This window comes from Rhinopithecus bieti, unplaced genomic scaffold (genome assembly GCF_001698545.2).
Source record: "Rhinopithecus bieti isolate Rb0 unplaced genomic scaffold, ASM169854v2 scaffold_61590, whole genome shotgun sequence".
Taxonomy (NCBI): domain Eukaryota; kingdom Metazoa; phylum Chordata; class Mammalia; order Primates; family Cercopithecidae; genus Rhinopithecus; species Rhinopithecus bieti.
In genome coordinates, this window is record NW_016823353.1 from 158,021 (window position 1) to 174,499 (window position 16,479).

At 42.1% G+C, this 16,479-nt stretch overlaps 2 protein-coding genes across 8 annotated transcripts in view; one reads left to right on the forward strand and one right to left on the reverse strand.

The window, feature by feature from the left end:
* The first annotated feature begins 570 nt into the window (after window positions 1–570).
* Window positions 571–8,538, forward strand: LIPT1 (lipoyltransferase 1). Of its 3 annotated transcripts, none has more exons than XM_017861366.1 (2): window positions 571–657; window positions 7,347–8,538. In XM_017861366.1, exon 2 carries the CDS (start codon window positions 7,348–7,350, stop codon window positions 8,467–8,469), a length of 1,122 nt encoding a protein of 373 aa, XP_017716855.1. In that variant the 5' UTR covers window positions 571–657; window position 7,347; the 3' UTR covers window positions 8,470–8,538. The 3 variants fall into 3 exon arrangements, with proteins under 3 accessions (XP_017716855.1, XP_017716856.1, XP_017716857.1); XM_017861367.1 differs by lacking the exon at window positions 571–657 and adding an exon at window positions 666–973; XM_017861368.1 differs by lacking the exon at window positions 571–657 and adding an exon at window positions 666–874.
* A 6,568-nt stretch (window positions 8,539–15,106) lies between these two features.
* Window positions 15,107–16,479, reverse strand: part of MITD1 (microtubule interacting and trafficking domain containing 1) — a 10,054-nt gene continuing 8,681 nt past the window's right edge. For 3 of the 5 annotated variants that reach the window (XR_001883206.1, XR_001883208.1, XM_017861369.1), the window contains one exon: window positions 15,107–15,562. Coding sequence is in view for 2 of the 5 variants with exons in the window: in XM_017861369.1 (XP_017716858.1) it covers window positions 15,400–15,562 (163 nt within the window). In the remaining 3 variants the exon portion in view is untranslated. The remainder of the gene's footprint in view (window positions 15,563–16,479) is intronic. The other 2 variants (XM_017861370.1, XR_001883207.1) reach the window with 2 other exon arrangements.

Below are 16,479 nucleotides of genomic sequence, written 5' to 3' on the forward strand. Positions count from 1 at the left end.
CACTCCATCCTGTATTATCATCTCTGTACTGCGAATACCATTTATTCCTTTAAATGCAATGTGTCTTTCAAAACTGACTTGAATTTCCTCACCTTTCGAGTTACCTGCCACTTGGACTCACTTATTTGGAGGAGATACGTAAAGACCCAGCGTAACGCCTATGTGCTCAGTAAAAAGTATCTGCTGGTACTCTTTCCTGCCCGTCGTGTGACCTGACTGCTCTGGGCTTCTAGGGGCTCCCCCTAAACTAGCTCCACGAAATGCCCCCTCCAACCTAGCACATCCGCTCTCCTACCTTCGCCCAGGGGTGGCCGTTATCTCTGTGCTGTCTGTCACGCGGGGAACGCCCATCTGAACTGGGGCCTTATGACTTTCGGTACTTTTATTCGAACGTGGCCTCCGTCCCTGCCTCGAATCTGGTTCCCGCCCTGAAGGACCCTTACTTAGCATCCCTGCGGACTGCCGGGACCCCACGACCCCGCAGGCGGAGAGGCGCAGCGCGATCCCCGCGCGCCCCTCCTGCTCCGCCGCTTCAGGGGCCGGCCCTCAGGGGGCGGGGCAGGGTCGCGCGCAAGGCCTGCCGGTTGCTCGGGGTCGTACGACGTACTTTTCCAGCTCCAGCCCTCGCGAGGCCGTGGGCACGACCGGAAGCCGCAGGTGGGTGAAGCGGAAGCGCTTCTAACCGGGATATTGCGGGCCGTGGCGCGTGGGCGGCCGTGGTCCCTGGGTGCGCGCGGGGTCTCTGGCGATGGGCCAGGGCCTGCGGGTCTCCCCCGCCGGTACTGAAGGGTTCTGTGTGCACGCTTTCCCCTCGGCGCTGGGGACGACCTAATTTCGCTGTTAGGAAGGGTCGACCCCGAACACAGGATGGAGGGTAAATACCGTAAAACATGTTGGAGGCTAGCTGTGTGCACGCCCCCTGGGAGCCAAAAGGGCGAAGTAAAACATGCACACGACCGTAATGAGATTCTGAGTAAGTTGTATATTATCAGAGAGGGGGCAAAATAATAGGGTCTTGGCAAGGTCTTATGAAGAGGCTGCGCCTGCCTAGAAAGATAGATGGGATTGTGCTGTTTTCGCTTTCAGTCCAGTGATGGGGAGGCGTGTTTGGCAGTGCAGAGGTAGCGAAGTGTCCAAAGAACATGGAAGATAAGGAAAAACTTTATAAAATTAGTCATTAAAGGGTAAGAGTAGAAAGATTCAAAGTGATTTTTAAGGAACAAAATTTAACCAGACCATCAAAGGCTTGACACTATCCCAACGACTGTGAAATATCCTGAAATACTGTGCATTACTCAGTCGGGGTCTGATCCGCTACTGGAGCATAGAATAAAAAAAGAGGGGCGCACCTGTGCCAGATGAATCCACGCCTCTAGGGGAGAGGGTATCCCAGCTTAAGAGCAGGGGCTCTCCTGAGTTAAGGAAGTGTTTTCCTCAGAGCCCGTTCCGTCAGACATTCAAATCATGTAACTCAGTCCTTTTGTTCTGAGTATGTATTCACCAAGCAAACTTAAGAGTTGGCTTGTCAGTAGTCTTACAGTGAATAATTGGACAGGCTCATCTGAATATCTGATGGCCTATAGTTCTCTTTGTAAATCAATAAGCTGGCAGTCAGGGAGTTTTGGACATCCCTTTGTTTTCACTTTTTTCACTCTGCGTGATTCTTTCTCATCTTTCGGGGTTCAGTTGAAATGTCACATCCTAGCCCGGTGTCAACACACAAGGCCCGAGGCAAGCAGCTTATATGGCTCACAAGCTACTAAAAATACACGGAGCGACACCTGCCAGCCTTCATCCACCAAGCTTAGGCAAAATGTGAGAAAAAATATATGTAAAGCGTAGGGCTCGGACACGACAGCCGAGTCGATGCGACATAGATACAGGGAGAGTTCTGAGAGACCATCCTGTGAGAGAAGACATTGATACGAACAAACGGAGAGGCCATTAACAAATAATCATTATGCACAGGAGTCAGATAAGGGGCGAGCGCACTGTATGTCCCTCCGATGTTTGACAGGTAAATAGGGCTGAAACCCGGGAGGGCAGGTATAGCTTAGCATAAGCAGAAGCAATCCGGCCACTAAGCACACACAGCCTGGGCGAACTAGATTTAACACGAGACAATTCATCTTTGGATGCAATTACCAGTGAATAACCCATAATATAAACACTCAAAAGAAAACACAAAATGTCACATCCTCACTGAGGTCTCTTTATTGGTTTATGTGTTCAGGTGGTTAGAACAGCTTCTTGCATCTTTTCTCACATGACGCCTTCTTAATGAGGCTTAGCCTAACAACCCTATTTAAAATTGCAACGTAAGTTTTCTCACATACACATTTCCAATCCTCCGTTTGTCAGCTCTGCCTTTTTTTTTTTTTAAATAGACCGAATCTCGTTCTGTTGCCCAGCGTGGAGTGCAGTGGCACCATCTCGGCCCACTGCAACCTCCACCTCCCGGGTTCAAGCGATTCTCCTGCCTCAGCCTCCCGATTAGCTGGGATTACAGGCGCCCGCCACCACGCCTTGGTTAATTTTTGTATTTTTGGTAGAGACGGGGTTTCACCATGTTGGCCAGGCTGGTCTCAAACTCCTGACCTCAGGTGATCTGTCCACCTCGGCCTCCCAGAGTGCTGGGATTACAGGTGTGAGTCACCTCACCTGGCCATCTACTTTTTTAAATAGCCCTCCTTATCACCTTTATTCATTTAACTCACTGATGAATCCCAAGTGCTAAGAACAATGTCTGTCATGTAATTGATGCGACCTTTGTTGAATTAATCCCTTTGTTGTGTTTCATTCACACTGTATATACAATGCCTGGATGAAGAGAGAGATTTTGAGCACTATTAAAATACCTTCATTGGCTCAATCATGAATTGGATCAATTCTGGAACCCTAACAAGATCACATTTTTGACCAAAGTCACTATCTTGAACTATAATTTATCAAGGTAAATGCCACTTTGACGTGTCTCGGTTAGGACTCCTTGTTCACTTGAGGGAATACATGTTGTATGATAGGAACAGTAAGCACAGAATAGAGGTGGGAAAGGGGGAACCCTGTCATAACAGTCAATGTTTCATGTTTGCCAAACATGAATGGCTTATACATATTAACACATTTAATTCTCTCAACCATTTTATGACGTCTGAGGCCACTGAAGCAGCTAGAGGTTAAACCACTTCCCTAAAGTCAGTAAGTGGCAGAGCCAGGATTAAAAATTTAAGTCCTTAACTACTTTGCTATCCTTCCACACTCTGCATGTGCAGACAAGAGTAAGAGCCTGAATCTTAGGAAAAGATATTTCACAAGATCTTTGACAATCTCCATATCCACGGACACTATCCAGCTTATTAGTACCCACCACTCCTATCTGTTACTTTCTCCTTTAAGGCTGCCTCCTACCTGAACTCTGGATCCCAATATCATCATTTTCTCAAGGACCTCTCTTCTCCAGTGTTGCCCTGTCTTGACTCTCCTACCAGCAACTAAACATGCTCAGATCTATTGCATCTTAAATCCTCTCCTAACTCCACATTCCTTTCTACCTACTGCCCTAGCTTTTCCACTTCACAACTAGAATACCCTCATTGTATCCACCTTGGGCCTCCTGTTTACTCAGTACATCTGCTTCTTACCAAGATCACTGATAACCTTCTTGATACTGTTTAATAGATCCTTTTCAACCCTTACCTTATTTGCTCAGTCTTTGGCATTTGGCTCTGTTAACCATCTTGTCTCCTTGAAGCTTCCATAGTAGCGTATTTAAAATTTTTCTGCCTTTTCTTCTATTCTCAGCTTCCTTTGGGAGCTCTCCCTCCGTCTGTATATCCCTTAAATGTTGCTGCTCTTCAGGCTTATGTCACAGGCCCTTAAATCTTCTCACTGAACCACCTTCCTGTGACCTCAGTTACCATCCATTGAGCTCTGTGCCATTGGCTGCTAGTTCAACACAGTCAAAATGAACCAGTTATCTTAACCCCATACTTCCTGTTCCTATAAAATCTGTCCTAGGAAGTTTCACCTCTTTGCCAGGCCAGAAATCAGGGCATAATATTAATAAAATAGTTAACACATATTGTGTACTTTCTTCAATGCCAGGCGCTTCATATGTATTAGCTCATTAGACTCAACCTGATAATATGAGCCCTGTCGTTATGCACATATTAGATAACAAATCTGAGACACAGAAAAGTAATCTGCCTTAGGTCATTCAGCTGATAAAGGATAGAGTTGGGATTTGAATGAGGACAATCTGGTTTGAGCTTGTAATCATTATATCATAAAGGACATGATCCTTGGCTTCTCTTTCTCTCACCCTAATTTAACCTATTACCAAGTATTGTACATTCTCCATGCTTAAATCTCTAGGCGGTGTCTCTGTAGTATAAATCCAAAGCCCTCATGCCTGTAATCCCAGCGCTTTGGGAGGGCAAGGCAGGAGGACTGCTTGAGCCCAGGAGTTTGAGAGCAGCCTGGACAGCAAAGTGAGACTTCATCTCTACAAAAAAAAAAAAAAAGGCCAGGCCTGGTGGTACTTGCTGACTAAGGTGGGAGAATTGCTTGAGCCTAGGAGGTCGGGGCTGTAGTGAGCCATGATCACACCACTGCACTCCAGCCTGGGCAATAAAGTTCAAGCATTTCACGTGGATTTAAGGTTCTTTATAATCTAACGTCTACTTCTCTTGCCTTGTTATTAACCCCCCATTCTTGTATTCCTAAGAACCAGCCAGTAGAATTAAATTATTTGCATGGGTCCTATCTCCTTTTCCACTAAGCCGTTGCACAGTTAGAATTCTTTTCTTTACCCCTTTTATGTCTCAGCTTCAATGTCACATCCACTAATTAGAGCATTAGAGGGCCCTCTAATGTACTTAACACGTATCACAGCATTTAGGACACTATATTTTAATTATTGCCTTACTTGTTTTTTAGTATCTCCCACTAGATTGTGGAGATACTTGTTTCTTGAAGGCAAGGACCAGTTCACCCTTTTTTTTTTTTTTTTTTTTTTTTAGACGGAGTCTCGCTCTGTCGCCCAGGCTGGAACACAGTGGCTCGATCTCGGCTCACTGCAAGCTCCGCCTCTCGGGTTCACGCCATTCTCCTGCCTCAGCCTCCAGAGTAGCTGGGACTACAGGTACCTGCCACCGTGCCCGGCTAATTTTTTGTATTTTTAGTAGTGACGGGGTTTCACCGTGTTAGTCAGGATGGTCTCGATCTCCTGACCTCATGATCTGCCTGCCTCGGCCTGCCAAAGTGCTGGGATTACAGGCGTGAGCCACTGTGCCCGGCCAGTTCACCTTCCTAATGTCACTCATATCCATCCCCTTCTCTCTCTCTCTCTCTCTCCTACCATACTTTAGGCCCTCATTATCTCTAGTATGGACAACTTTCTTCGTCCGTTAACTGTTCTCCCTGTCCCTAGTCCATCCCTTATTTAATCTATACTCAACCCTACACTGGCAGATTTGTACAATGGCTGAGTTAACACTTCCTGCTTAAAACTTCAGTGGATCTTAGCTGCCTTTAAAAAAGTCCAAATGTCTTAGTTCATTACATGATTTATCTCCTCCCATTTTCTGTCTTCTTATTGCCTTGTACGTAGGAGACACTTCATACATACTTGTTGAATGAATATGGTACTGTATCAAAGTCAGTCTAGCAGAACCAAGAACAAAGAGATTAACCAAAGTAATGCAATCTCGGTTGCGAGGCTTCCTAGGACAGAATAGCCACAGGCTTCAGTGGAACTCGAAGACTAGTACTGTAGCTCTTTCTCCTAGGAGGGAATCCCCAAAACACACCTCACTATTACATGACTCTTTGTCTTTGCATATGCCTGGAATACGCTCCTCGACCTGGCAAACTATCCGATTTGGTGACTCAGTTCAAGTATTCCTTCCTCTATTAAACCTCGCCACACCTTTCTAGACAGAATATAAACTGATTCAACTTTTTGTAGGTTAGTTTATAAACTATAACAAGAGTGATGAAAACAGGAAGACTCTTTAATCTAGGAATTGTACTTCTAAGATATTACTTAACTAAAGAATTTGGTTCCAGGTGTGGTGGCCCATGCCTGTAATCCCAGCACTTTGGGAGGCTGAAGTAGGAGAATCACGCAAGCCCAGGAGTTCAAGATCAACCTGGGCAACATAGGGAGACCCCCATCGCTACAAAAAATTTAAAAATTAGCCCGGCATGGTGGCGTGTACCTGTAGTCCCAGCTGCTTCAGTGGCTGAGGTATGGAGATTGCCTGAGCCCAGGAGGTCAAGGCTGCAGTGAGACAATTACAGAGTGACACCCTGTCTTAAACAATGGAAAATTAAACAGTCATTGAAGCTGATGCAAAATAGGCTTAATGGGCTGATGCAGTGGCTCACACCTGTAATCCCAGCACTTTGGGAGGCTGAGGTGGGCAGATCACCTGAGGTCAGGAGTTCAAGACCAGCATGGCCAACATGGTGAAACCCCATGTCTACTAAAAATACAAAATTTAGCTAGGCGTGGTGGCAGGCGCCTGTTATCCTAGCTGAGGCAGGAGAATCGCTTGAACCCAGGAGGCGGAGGTTGTGGTAAGCCAAGATCACACCATGGCATTTCAGCCTGGGTGACAGGGCGAGACTCCATCTCAAAAAAATGTGGATGGATGGATGGATGGACGGACGGACGGACGGACGGACGGATGGATGGATAGATAGAATGTTGAATGAAATAATAGTGTGGTTACACTTTGGGGGAGGGAAATGTGTGTGCATACACATGCTTAGAAATAAATTGGATTTACACCAAAATGTTCATTGTGATTAGGACTGTCAATGCTTTTATTTTCTTATTCTTGCTTATCTGTATTTTCTCATTTTTCTCGATGAACATTTGTTACTTGTGAATTCAACATAATTTGACTTTAAGATATATTCTAGGTAATGTGGCTGAGTGCAGTGGGTCATGCCTGTAATCCCAGCACTTTGGGAGGCCAAGGTGGGAGGATCGCTTGAGCCCAGGAGTTTGAGACCAGCCTGGGCAACGTGGTGAAATCCTGTCTCTAAGAGGAAGAAAAAAAAAGATATATTACATAATGTATTTGCAGCAGACTTACTGTTTGAAAACTGTGAAATTATTTCAACTGAAATTATTTGAAATTTGTCTTCATTTATTTCTTTTGAATACTGAGTTATAGCATTGCTAAAGACTAATTGTAAAGCTAAAAGCCAAAAGCAACTGCACTGGATAGTTAGAGATAAGTTTGGATTAAATACCCAATAATTGATAGTTAGAAAATATAATTTAATGTTCCTTTTTTTGATGAATTAATTTGTTTGTCTTCCATTTTTAAAAGCATGTTGATCCCATTTTCAATGAAGAATTGCTTCCAGTTACTTTGTAACCGCCAGGTCCCAGCAGCTGGCTTGAAAAAAACGGTAAAAAATGGGCTGATTTTACAGTCAGTTTCCAATGATGTCTATCAAAATCTGGCTGTGGAAGACTGGATCCATGACCATATGAATCTAGAAGGCAAACCAATTCTATTCTTTTGGCGGAATTCTCCCTCTGTTGTAATTGGTAGACATCAAAATCCTTGGCAGGAATGTAACCTGAATCTAATGAGAGAAGAAGGTATAAAACTGGCGCGGAGAAGAAGCGGAGGAGGAACAGTCTACCATGATATGGGTAATATCAATTTGACTTTCTTTACAACCAAAAAAAAGTATGATAGAATGGAAAATCTGAAATTAATTTTGAGAGCTCTGAAAGCTGTCCAACCCCAGCTAGATGTGCAGGCTACCAAAAGGTTTGACCTTTTACTTGATGGACAGTTTAAAATCTCAGGAACAGCTTCTAAGATTGGCCGGACTACTGCCTATCACCACTGCACTTTATTATGTAGTAGTGACGGGACGTTCTTGTCTTCTTTGCTAAAGAGCCCTTACCAAGGGATCAGGAGCAATGCCACTGCTAGCATACCTTCCTTAGTGAAAAATCTTTTGGAAAAGGATCCCACTCTGACCTGTGAAGTACTAATGAATGCTGTCGCTACAGAGTATGCTGCTTATCATCAAATTGATAATCACATTCACCCAATAAACCCAACGGACGAGACACTGTTTCCTGGCATAAATAGCAAAGCCAGAGAACTACAAACGTGGGAGTGGATATACGGCAAAACTCCAAAGTTTAGTATAAATACTTCCTTTCATGTGTTATATGAACAGTCACACTTGGAAATTAAAGTATTCATAGACATAAAGAATGGAAGAATTGAAATTTGTAATATTGAAGTACCTGATCATTGGTTGCCATTAGAAATACGTGACAAATTAAATTCAAGTCTTATTGGCAGTAAGTTTTGCCCAACTGAAACTACCATGCTAACAAATATATTACTTAGAACATGTCCACAAGACCACAAACTACACAGTAAATGGAATATTCTCTGTGAAAAAATTAAGGGAATAATGTGATTCCAAGTAAATGTCTTAAATAAGTTTCAATTAGAAAATAAAATGTCTCATACTTGCATATTGTATGTCCAAAAACTAATCTCTTTCAGTAACTTCAAAATAAAAATAAAAAATAAAAAACCTAGTCTCTTTCAGTAACTTCTCCCCATCTGAAATTATTTATCACCTATCCCTATCTGTGTATTTTTTCTGACCTCTAGGATCCTCTTTCTTCTCTTTCTTCCTTCATTGATTTTATTTTATTTATTTCATTTATTTATTTTGAGACAGAGTCTCACTCTGTCACCCAGGCTGAAGTGCAGTGGCATGATCTTGGCCCACTGCAACCTTTACCTCCTGAGTCCAAGTGGTTCTCATGCCTCAGCCTCCCGAGTAGGGGGGCTACAGGCTTGTGACACCACGCCCAGCTAATTTTTTCTATTTTTAGTAGAGACAGGGTTTCACTGTGTTGGCCAGGCTGGTCTCAAACTCCTGGCCTCAAGTAATCCACCGGCCTCAGCCTCCCAAAGTTCTGGGATTACAAGTGTGAGCCACCGTGCCCTGTCTGTTCATTGATTTTAATACCTGGCATGTATTTATATTTCAACTGCTGCTGCTTTAACTCTCTTGGGGCTATATACAATATTGGACACTCTGACCTCAGAGTGAGTTCTCTGTTTTTCTTCCCTCTCGGAGATATAACCCAGATTTCTTGTCACCTCTCCTCATATCTCAAACTCTAAAATTCTCCCTTTTAGTTATATTATCTTTCTACTCTCCCACTAAAAATCAAGGCTGTTGCACTTTTCTAAGCTCTTAACCCTTCCCTAATCTCTCCTTGCATCATTTCCCTTCTATCCCAGCCTGAAATTTACTTTATGCTGTACTTTCTTACCAGTATTCTCATTTGCTTCTCTCCTTTGACCTTCTACCATAGCTACTTTTTAATTTTGGTCTAAACAATTGATTTTCTATTCTTTTTGGCAGGTGATACTGGGGGGTAAGATCATATAATCATTGAAGATTAGCCCAATTTGATATTTATAATTTTCAACTTACGTATCTTTCTGCTGGTGTCAGATTTAATTCATCTCTGGTTGAGTTCCCCTCATTCTTGAGGGGAATGTTTCCACTCTTCTCAAGCTCAGAATTCCACTACTCTTACCTTGTCACAAACCTTGATTCGTAATTTGGTGAGAGTTGAGACCTTCAGAAATGACCCCGTCCAGCCCCCATGGCCCCTCTCCTCCCCTCTCGCCTCCCTTTCTCTTTCAAGACAGGGTCTTACCCTTGCCCAGGCTGGAGTGCAGTGGCATGCTCATAGGTCCTGGGCTCAAGTGATCCTCTTGCCTCAGGTTCTGGAGTAGCTGGAACCACAGGTGCTGAACACCATGCCCAGCTCCCTCTTTTTTTTAATGAGTTATTTTCTTTTAATATATCTCAGTAGTTCCAGGCCCCATCCTTTTTTTATTTTTAGGAAGAGCCAGCATGGACACAGGGTTTTGCCGACAACTGATTATCTCAGAGTGGGGGTGGGGTGAGTGATTGTATTTTTCAAGGTGTTCTTGGGACAAACATGATTGGCAGTTTAGCAGGTTTAATGGGCAGGTCCTTTTGTTATTTAAAAGCAATATTAAATACCAAGTAAACACAACTTTGAAGAGATGACTCATAAGCATATCGCACTTGTTGCCACATGTGAAAATTATTTTTTGAGAAAGGTTAAAAATCCTGATATGATGTGCTTTGGTGCAGTAATACCATTTGTTTCTCCAGGGAGAGGATATCATCAGGCAAAGGGTGTTAAGGGCTTCGAGTTCCAAACTGGAAATCTGGCCAAGTAACCCCTGAAACCGATGGACTCAAGATGTTTTGCAGTGGTTTCCCCAGAACTTTCTGAATGTTTGAATATGGGCATGAGCGAGGAGTCAGAATGGCATGTATATATATATATAGTCTTATTTTTTTGAGACAGAGTCTTATTCTGTCACCTAGGCTGGAGTGCAGAGGTATGATCTCAGTTCACTGCAACCCCTGCCTCCTGGGTTCAAGTGATCCTCCTGCCTCAGCCTCCCAAGTAGTTGTACCACCACGCCTGGCTAATTTTTGTATTTTGAGTGGAGACAGGTTTCACTATGTTGGCCAGGCTGTTCTTGAACTCCTGACCTCGGGTGATCTCCCTGCCTCAGCCTCCCAGAGTCCTGAGATTACAGGTGTGAACCACTGCACCTGGCCTTTACTCCTAGATTTCTTATTTGAGATTGGATAGATGGGAGTATACATGGGGAGTATATATGAAAAGTTTGGTTGGGGTGTATTATATGTGAAATGTTTGTGTGCTTCTGAGATGTCATTGGCAGTTGAATAAGAACTCCAAGGAGAAGTCTTGGCTTAATTTATAATTTTGAGGGCTAACCACATATAAATAGTACTTTAAGTCATGAGAATGAATAATTTTGGACTTTTATAATTCATCTAAAGTTTAAATTTTAAACTATTAAATATTCAGCATCTGAGTCCCCTTATATGTTTGGGGACCTCTCCACCTGGTAGGAGGTAGAGCCTACTTCCTTCTGTGGAAACAAAAGTTTACTATACTCTTTCCTGGCCTTCCTTGAAGCACAGGCGTGGGCACATGACTTAAGCTGTGCCAATCAGATGCAACTGCTCCATACTTTGAATTAGACAGTAGTGATGCAGAACATCTGGAATGATGAGAACCCTTCTCTGGAAGTAGCAACAGGGGCCTGAATTTCTGGGGTCATGAAGGCAGTGAGGCTGGCAGTGGTAGTTTCCATGCCAGTGATGTCAGTGATGTAGGCTACTGCATCCAGCCCTTGCATCAGTGTCAGCAGGGGTGTCATCTGATTAGTTCTGGGTAGTGAATCTAGATGTGATTTTTCACTCCAAAACCTCTATGTCTCAGTCTGTAGCTTAACTACCTACTATTCTTGTCATAAACCCCTTTTTTGCTTATATCAGGTAGGAGCAGTTTTCATTGCTTTTTACTAAGAACACTTACTGTGTAATAAGGGAGAGTGTGAATAAAAAAAAAAAGGTTACTACCTATTACCTAGCTTGGGAGAACTTCAGGATTTAAAATATAAGAAGAATGGAGGAAGAAAATACGTTTCATGAAAGTCAACAGTTTCAAGAAGGGAGTAGCCAACTGGGTCAAGTGCTTCTGAAAGGTCACATGATACAAGAGTTTTGCCCATTGAATATGGTGGTACAGAGATCACTGCTGACCTTAGCAAAAATGGTGTCCGTGGAGTACTTGGGGCGGTAGCCAGACTGACTGAAGTGAGTTAAAGTGAATAGGCTGGTGAGGAAATAAGAAAAAAAAAAAAAAAAAAAACAGAGAGCACTATTCTTTTTATTTTTAATATTATTTTTTTTTTTTTTTGAGACGGGAAGTCTCACTCTATCGCCCAGGCTGGAGTGCAGTGTGCCTGGATCTCAGCTCACTGCAAGCTCCGGCCTCCCGGGTTTACGCCATTCTCTTCTTGCCTCAGCCTCTCGGAGTACTGGGACTACAGTCGCGCCGCACCTCGCCCCGAGCTAGTTTTTTGTATTTTTTAGTAGAGATCGGGGTTTCACCGGTTGTTTAGCCAGTGATGGGTACTCAAATCTCCTGACCGTCGGATCCGCCTCGTCTCGGCCTCCCACCAAGATGTGCTGGGATTAACAGGCTTGAGCCAGCCGCGCCCGGCCAAGAGCACTCTTTCAAGAAGTTTTTCATGAAGACCGACGAAAAAATAGGGTGGCATCTGTCTCGAGATGGTGTGGTACTAAATAGGAACAATGCAGTACAGTAACAGGAAGACAGCTCTAAGGCCCAAGTCCTTGTGGAGGCTAAAGGAGGTCAGGTCAAGGTCACTGCTCAAAAATCTGGCCATCATCCTTATATATTAGGAATATCTGACTCTTTATATTAAAAATTTGATCTCTCATTTTTTACTTAGTTATGTTTCCTCTTTTACTCAAGTTTTGTATATTTTACATGACAAGTCTTTTGCTCTTAACGTCGGGGGCTTCTGTTATACTCGGTTCATTAAGTGGGGTTTAAAATAGATGTATATTACAATTATTTCATTAATTTAGCTCTGGTAATACTTCAGGAATTATTCTTTATATGGTGTCCGTCATTATAGACAAAATTTTCTTTATGCGGGAGTAAAGAACAGAGCCTTATGTTAATTTTTTCAACCCATTTGTTGAGTTCCTTTCTCCACTAACTTAAAATGTCACCTTTACTATATATCAAATACTCATTCGTATACATTCAGTTTCTCTTTTCAAATGGTGTTTCTGGCTCCTTTTATTCTGTCACTGATTTATTTGCCCATGCCTATGCCATACATTTTTAAGAAAATTATTGTAAGCTAATTCTTTATAGCTGGTTCAAGCAAGTTCCTGGTGTTGCTCTTTTGTTATTTAATTTTATAAATTAAGTTAGATGAGAACTGACATTAAAGTCTTCCCATTCAGGAATAAATTTGTCTTTCTAGTTACCCTAATTTTCTTTCTATATCTTTTCCATAAAGCCTATAGTTGTTCCACAATAGTCTTATGCATTTCCTGATATAATTTTTAAGCTGTACTGGTAGGCTTCTGGTGCTTCTAATTAAATCTTGGGATAGAACTCCAATAATCTAGATATGGATAGCATAAGTTGGTAGACTCTTTTCTTTAAATAATCACTATGGTTAGCCAGGATTTTACAGAAGTTTGGGATAAAAGTAATTGCACAGGGTTGTGGATTTGCTAATTCTCCATAGAACAGATGATCTGCTTTAGAAATCAGAATTGTTATTTTAACATGAAGGTAAAAGGCCTAACACATGTTCTTACCTTAATTAAGAGCTACTCCCATTTCTACGTGGCATCAGGTACCAGGCAAGATAAGTAATATCCGTACCTCTGCAGAAAGGAACTTCGGATCAGCAACACTTGTTTCAAGTGTTTTTCCTGAGACCTCTGAACTTCCTATGATAAAGCTAGCAAATTAGTTTGAGTCTAAAAATTTTTTCAGATTCAGTATTATCAGCACCTGAACCTGAAAACATTAAAAAAAAAAAAAAAAAAAAATCAGCTCAAGCCTGTAATCCAGCACTTTGGGGAGGCCGAGATCGGGCGGATCCACGAGGTCAGGAGTTCAAGACCACCCTGGCAACATTGGTGAAACCCCGTCTCTACTAAGAAAATACAAAAAACTAGCCGGCGATGGTGGCCGGGCGCCTGTAGTTCCCAGCTACTCGGAGGCTGAGGCAGGAGAATGGCGTAAAACCCGGGAGGTCGGAGCTTGCAGTGAGGCGAATTCCGGCCACTGCACTCCAGCCTGGACGACAGAGCTGAGACTCCGTCTCAAAAAAAAAAAAAATCAGGAACTGTTCTGAAAGCCCTTCCTGGCCTTTTATGCCATCTTGTACCTACCAGCTGTCCCACAAAAGGAAAACATAGTCTCCAAGGCTTGCCCAAGACCACTCTGTCCAACCTTGTTCCCATGTCTCTACCTTTGGTCCTCTACACCATGTAACTCTGTTGAATAGTCCTCAGATGTGACATCTATATGTGCACTCTACAATACTGGACACTGGTACTATAGTTTTCCTCTTACATATGTTAGCTTAGCTGGGGTTTTTTGTTTGTTTGTTTGTTTTGAGATGGAGTTTTACTCTTGTTGCCCAGGCTGGAGTACAATGGCACAATCTCCGCTCACCGCAGCCTCCGCCTCCAGGGTTCAACCAATTCTCCTGCCTCAGCCTCCCGAGTAGCTGGAATTACACGCATGCGCCACCACGGCCAGCTAATTTTGTATTTTTAGTAAAGACAGGGTTTCTCCATGTTGGTCAGGCTGGTCTCAAACTCCTGACTTAGGGGATCCGCCTGCCTCCACCTCCCAAAGTGCTGAGATTACAGGCGTGAGCCACTGTGCCCAGCCAACATGTTCTTTGAGCTGTGGACTACTCACTACCTCTAGCATACAACCCCTCTTCCAGCCTGTTTCCATGGAATCTATTCTGTCTCCAACCACACAACTGGCATCTGGATGAAAACTTACGCAGAACATTGATTCTAAGCTGCAAGGCTTTACAAATGTGCCAGCCAAAGTGAATAAGCTGCAAAATGCATTTGGATAACTGAATGGGTGGATTTGCCTTTATGGAGTTAGGTAATATTGCACAACTGCATGATGGTAAACGTTTACCAAAGACAATTATCTTAATTGTAACAAAATTAACATTTTACTTTCCTGTTTATTAGACCCCAAGCCCATTTTTTTTTTTTTTTTTTTTTTTTTCTCTTTTTTGAGACAGAGTCTGGCTCTGTCACCCAGGCTAGAGTGCAGTGGTGCAATCTCAGCTCACTGCAGCCTCGACCTCCTAAGCTCAAGTGATCCTTTCACCTCAGCCTCCCAAGTAGCTAGGACTATAGGCAGGTGCCACCATGCCCGGCTTTTTTTTTTTTTTTTTTGCAGAAACAGGTTGCCCAAGCTCCAAGCTGCATCTGTCTCTTTAAAGGCACTCTAATCCATGGTGTCTTTCCCGCCTGGACTCACAACTCCCACAGGCAAAATTCAGATCTAATCCATCTTCCTAACAGATGCTCATTATTTGTTGACATGCTCCCACAGCCAAGTAACAGAAAAGCTGGCAAAATGTTTAAATTAGCTGTATTACTTGAAAGAAACATGGTAAATCTACTGAGTAATATAGTTACAAAAATATTTAGGATTGTTCCCACAACCAAATGATGGATCCATAAATTAGTAGAAATATAAAAGTTTGTTGTTAAATTCATACATTATAAAAGTGATCTTTTAAAAAAAATCCAATATTCACATAAAATAGACATAATACAAATTAGGCTACTGCCCATCATATATTTTTTGTATGTTTCTTATGAAAAATGTCCACTGTTGTTTCATGACATGGTCTTAAATCAAAATCACAATATCCAAGGGAAAACGACTCTAAGAAGAGAAGAAAAGAGTATCATTAAAATGACACAAAACAGTGCTACACATATACTCATGAGATTATATCCTACCTGTGGTTTCTTAAAATAATCAAGTCCCCTTCCAATCTTAATCATCCATCCATTGTTGAACCTGTTGAAATTAGTATATAGTATTATATTCAAGACATTAAAGTCAGACTATTAATAGAGCTGTAGTGTATTAAGTGTCAGCAAAATTTCCCCCTAACAAAGCAAACCACTTCCTCCAGTGGCTTGAGTTGAATCAAACCTGGGGTTCGTTATGAGCTGTGCCCACAGTGAAAACAGTCATAGACACAATCAATTGATTTGATTATCTGATAGTTTAACCTTGAATTTCAGCTTGTTGATCAAACTTCTTTGTGTTCTGCTAATAAGTGGTGGCAAAGTGTATTCAGGGCAACTGGTGGTGTTTCAAGAGTTCCCCTACCTAGAGATGGGGAATGTGCAGGAGGAGCCCTGGGCCCTGACCTCTGCTTCAACTACAGCAGCTGCATTTTCATCTGTTTTGCATATTTCGTTTGTGATTAAGTTTTTATTAAAACTGAGTGCCCTTGGTATAAACATATAACCACTGTGCTAAACAAAAGGAAGATATCACTGAAATAACCGCATATTCTGTTTTCTTATAGACGCAGCAAATTGTCATGCCTACTAGAATATTTAATAACCCATAAGAAGTAAAGCCACAATAAGTAAATATTAAGTTCACTAGAAAATAAATTATCCTAATATCATAACACTATATATACGGTTGAGTAGACAGAAAAGTATTCTCTTTTTCTCTATGACACAGAATATGTAAATATTACTCCATTAGGAAATATTAAACTCACACACAAAGCACTTGGCTTACTTTGTCCAAAAGTAAGCTAAGTGTTTTTTTTCTTCTCAAAAGTGAAAATGACTAAATGGAGGTTTTTTTGAATTTTAAATATTTATAAATAAATATTAAATATATGCAATTATATAAAACATTTTTTAAATTTTTTAAGTATATATCGACTGCATAAAAATTAAAACATTATT

Excerpts from the sequence above, each read along its gene's own strand:
- LIPT1 (XM_017861366.1), top strand. The coding sequence starts at position 7,348 with ATGTTGATCCCATTTTCAATGAAGAATTGCTTCCAGTTACTTTGTAAC.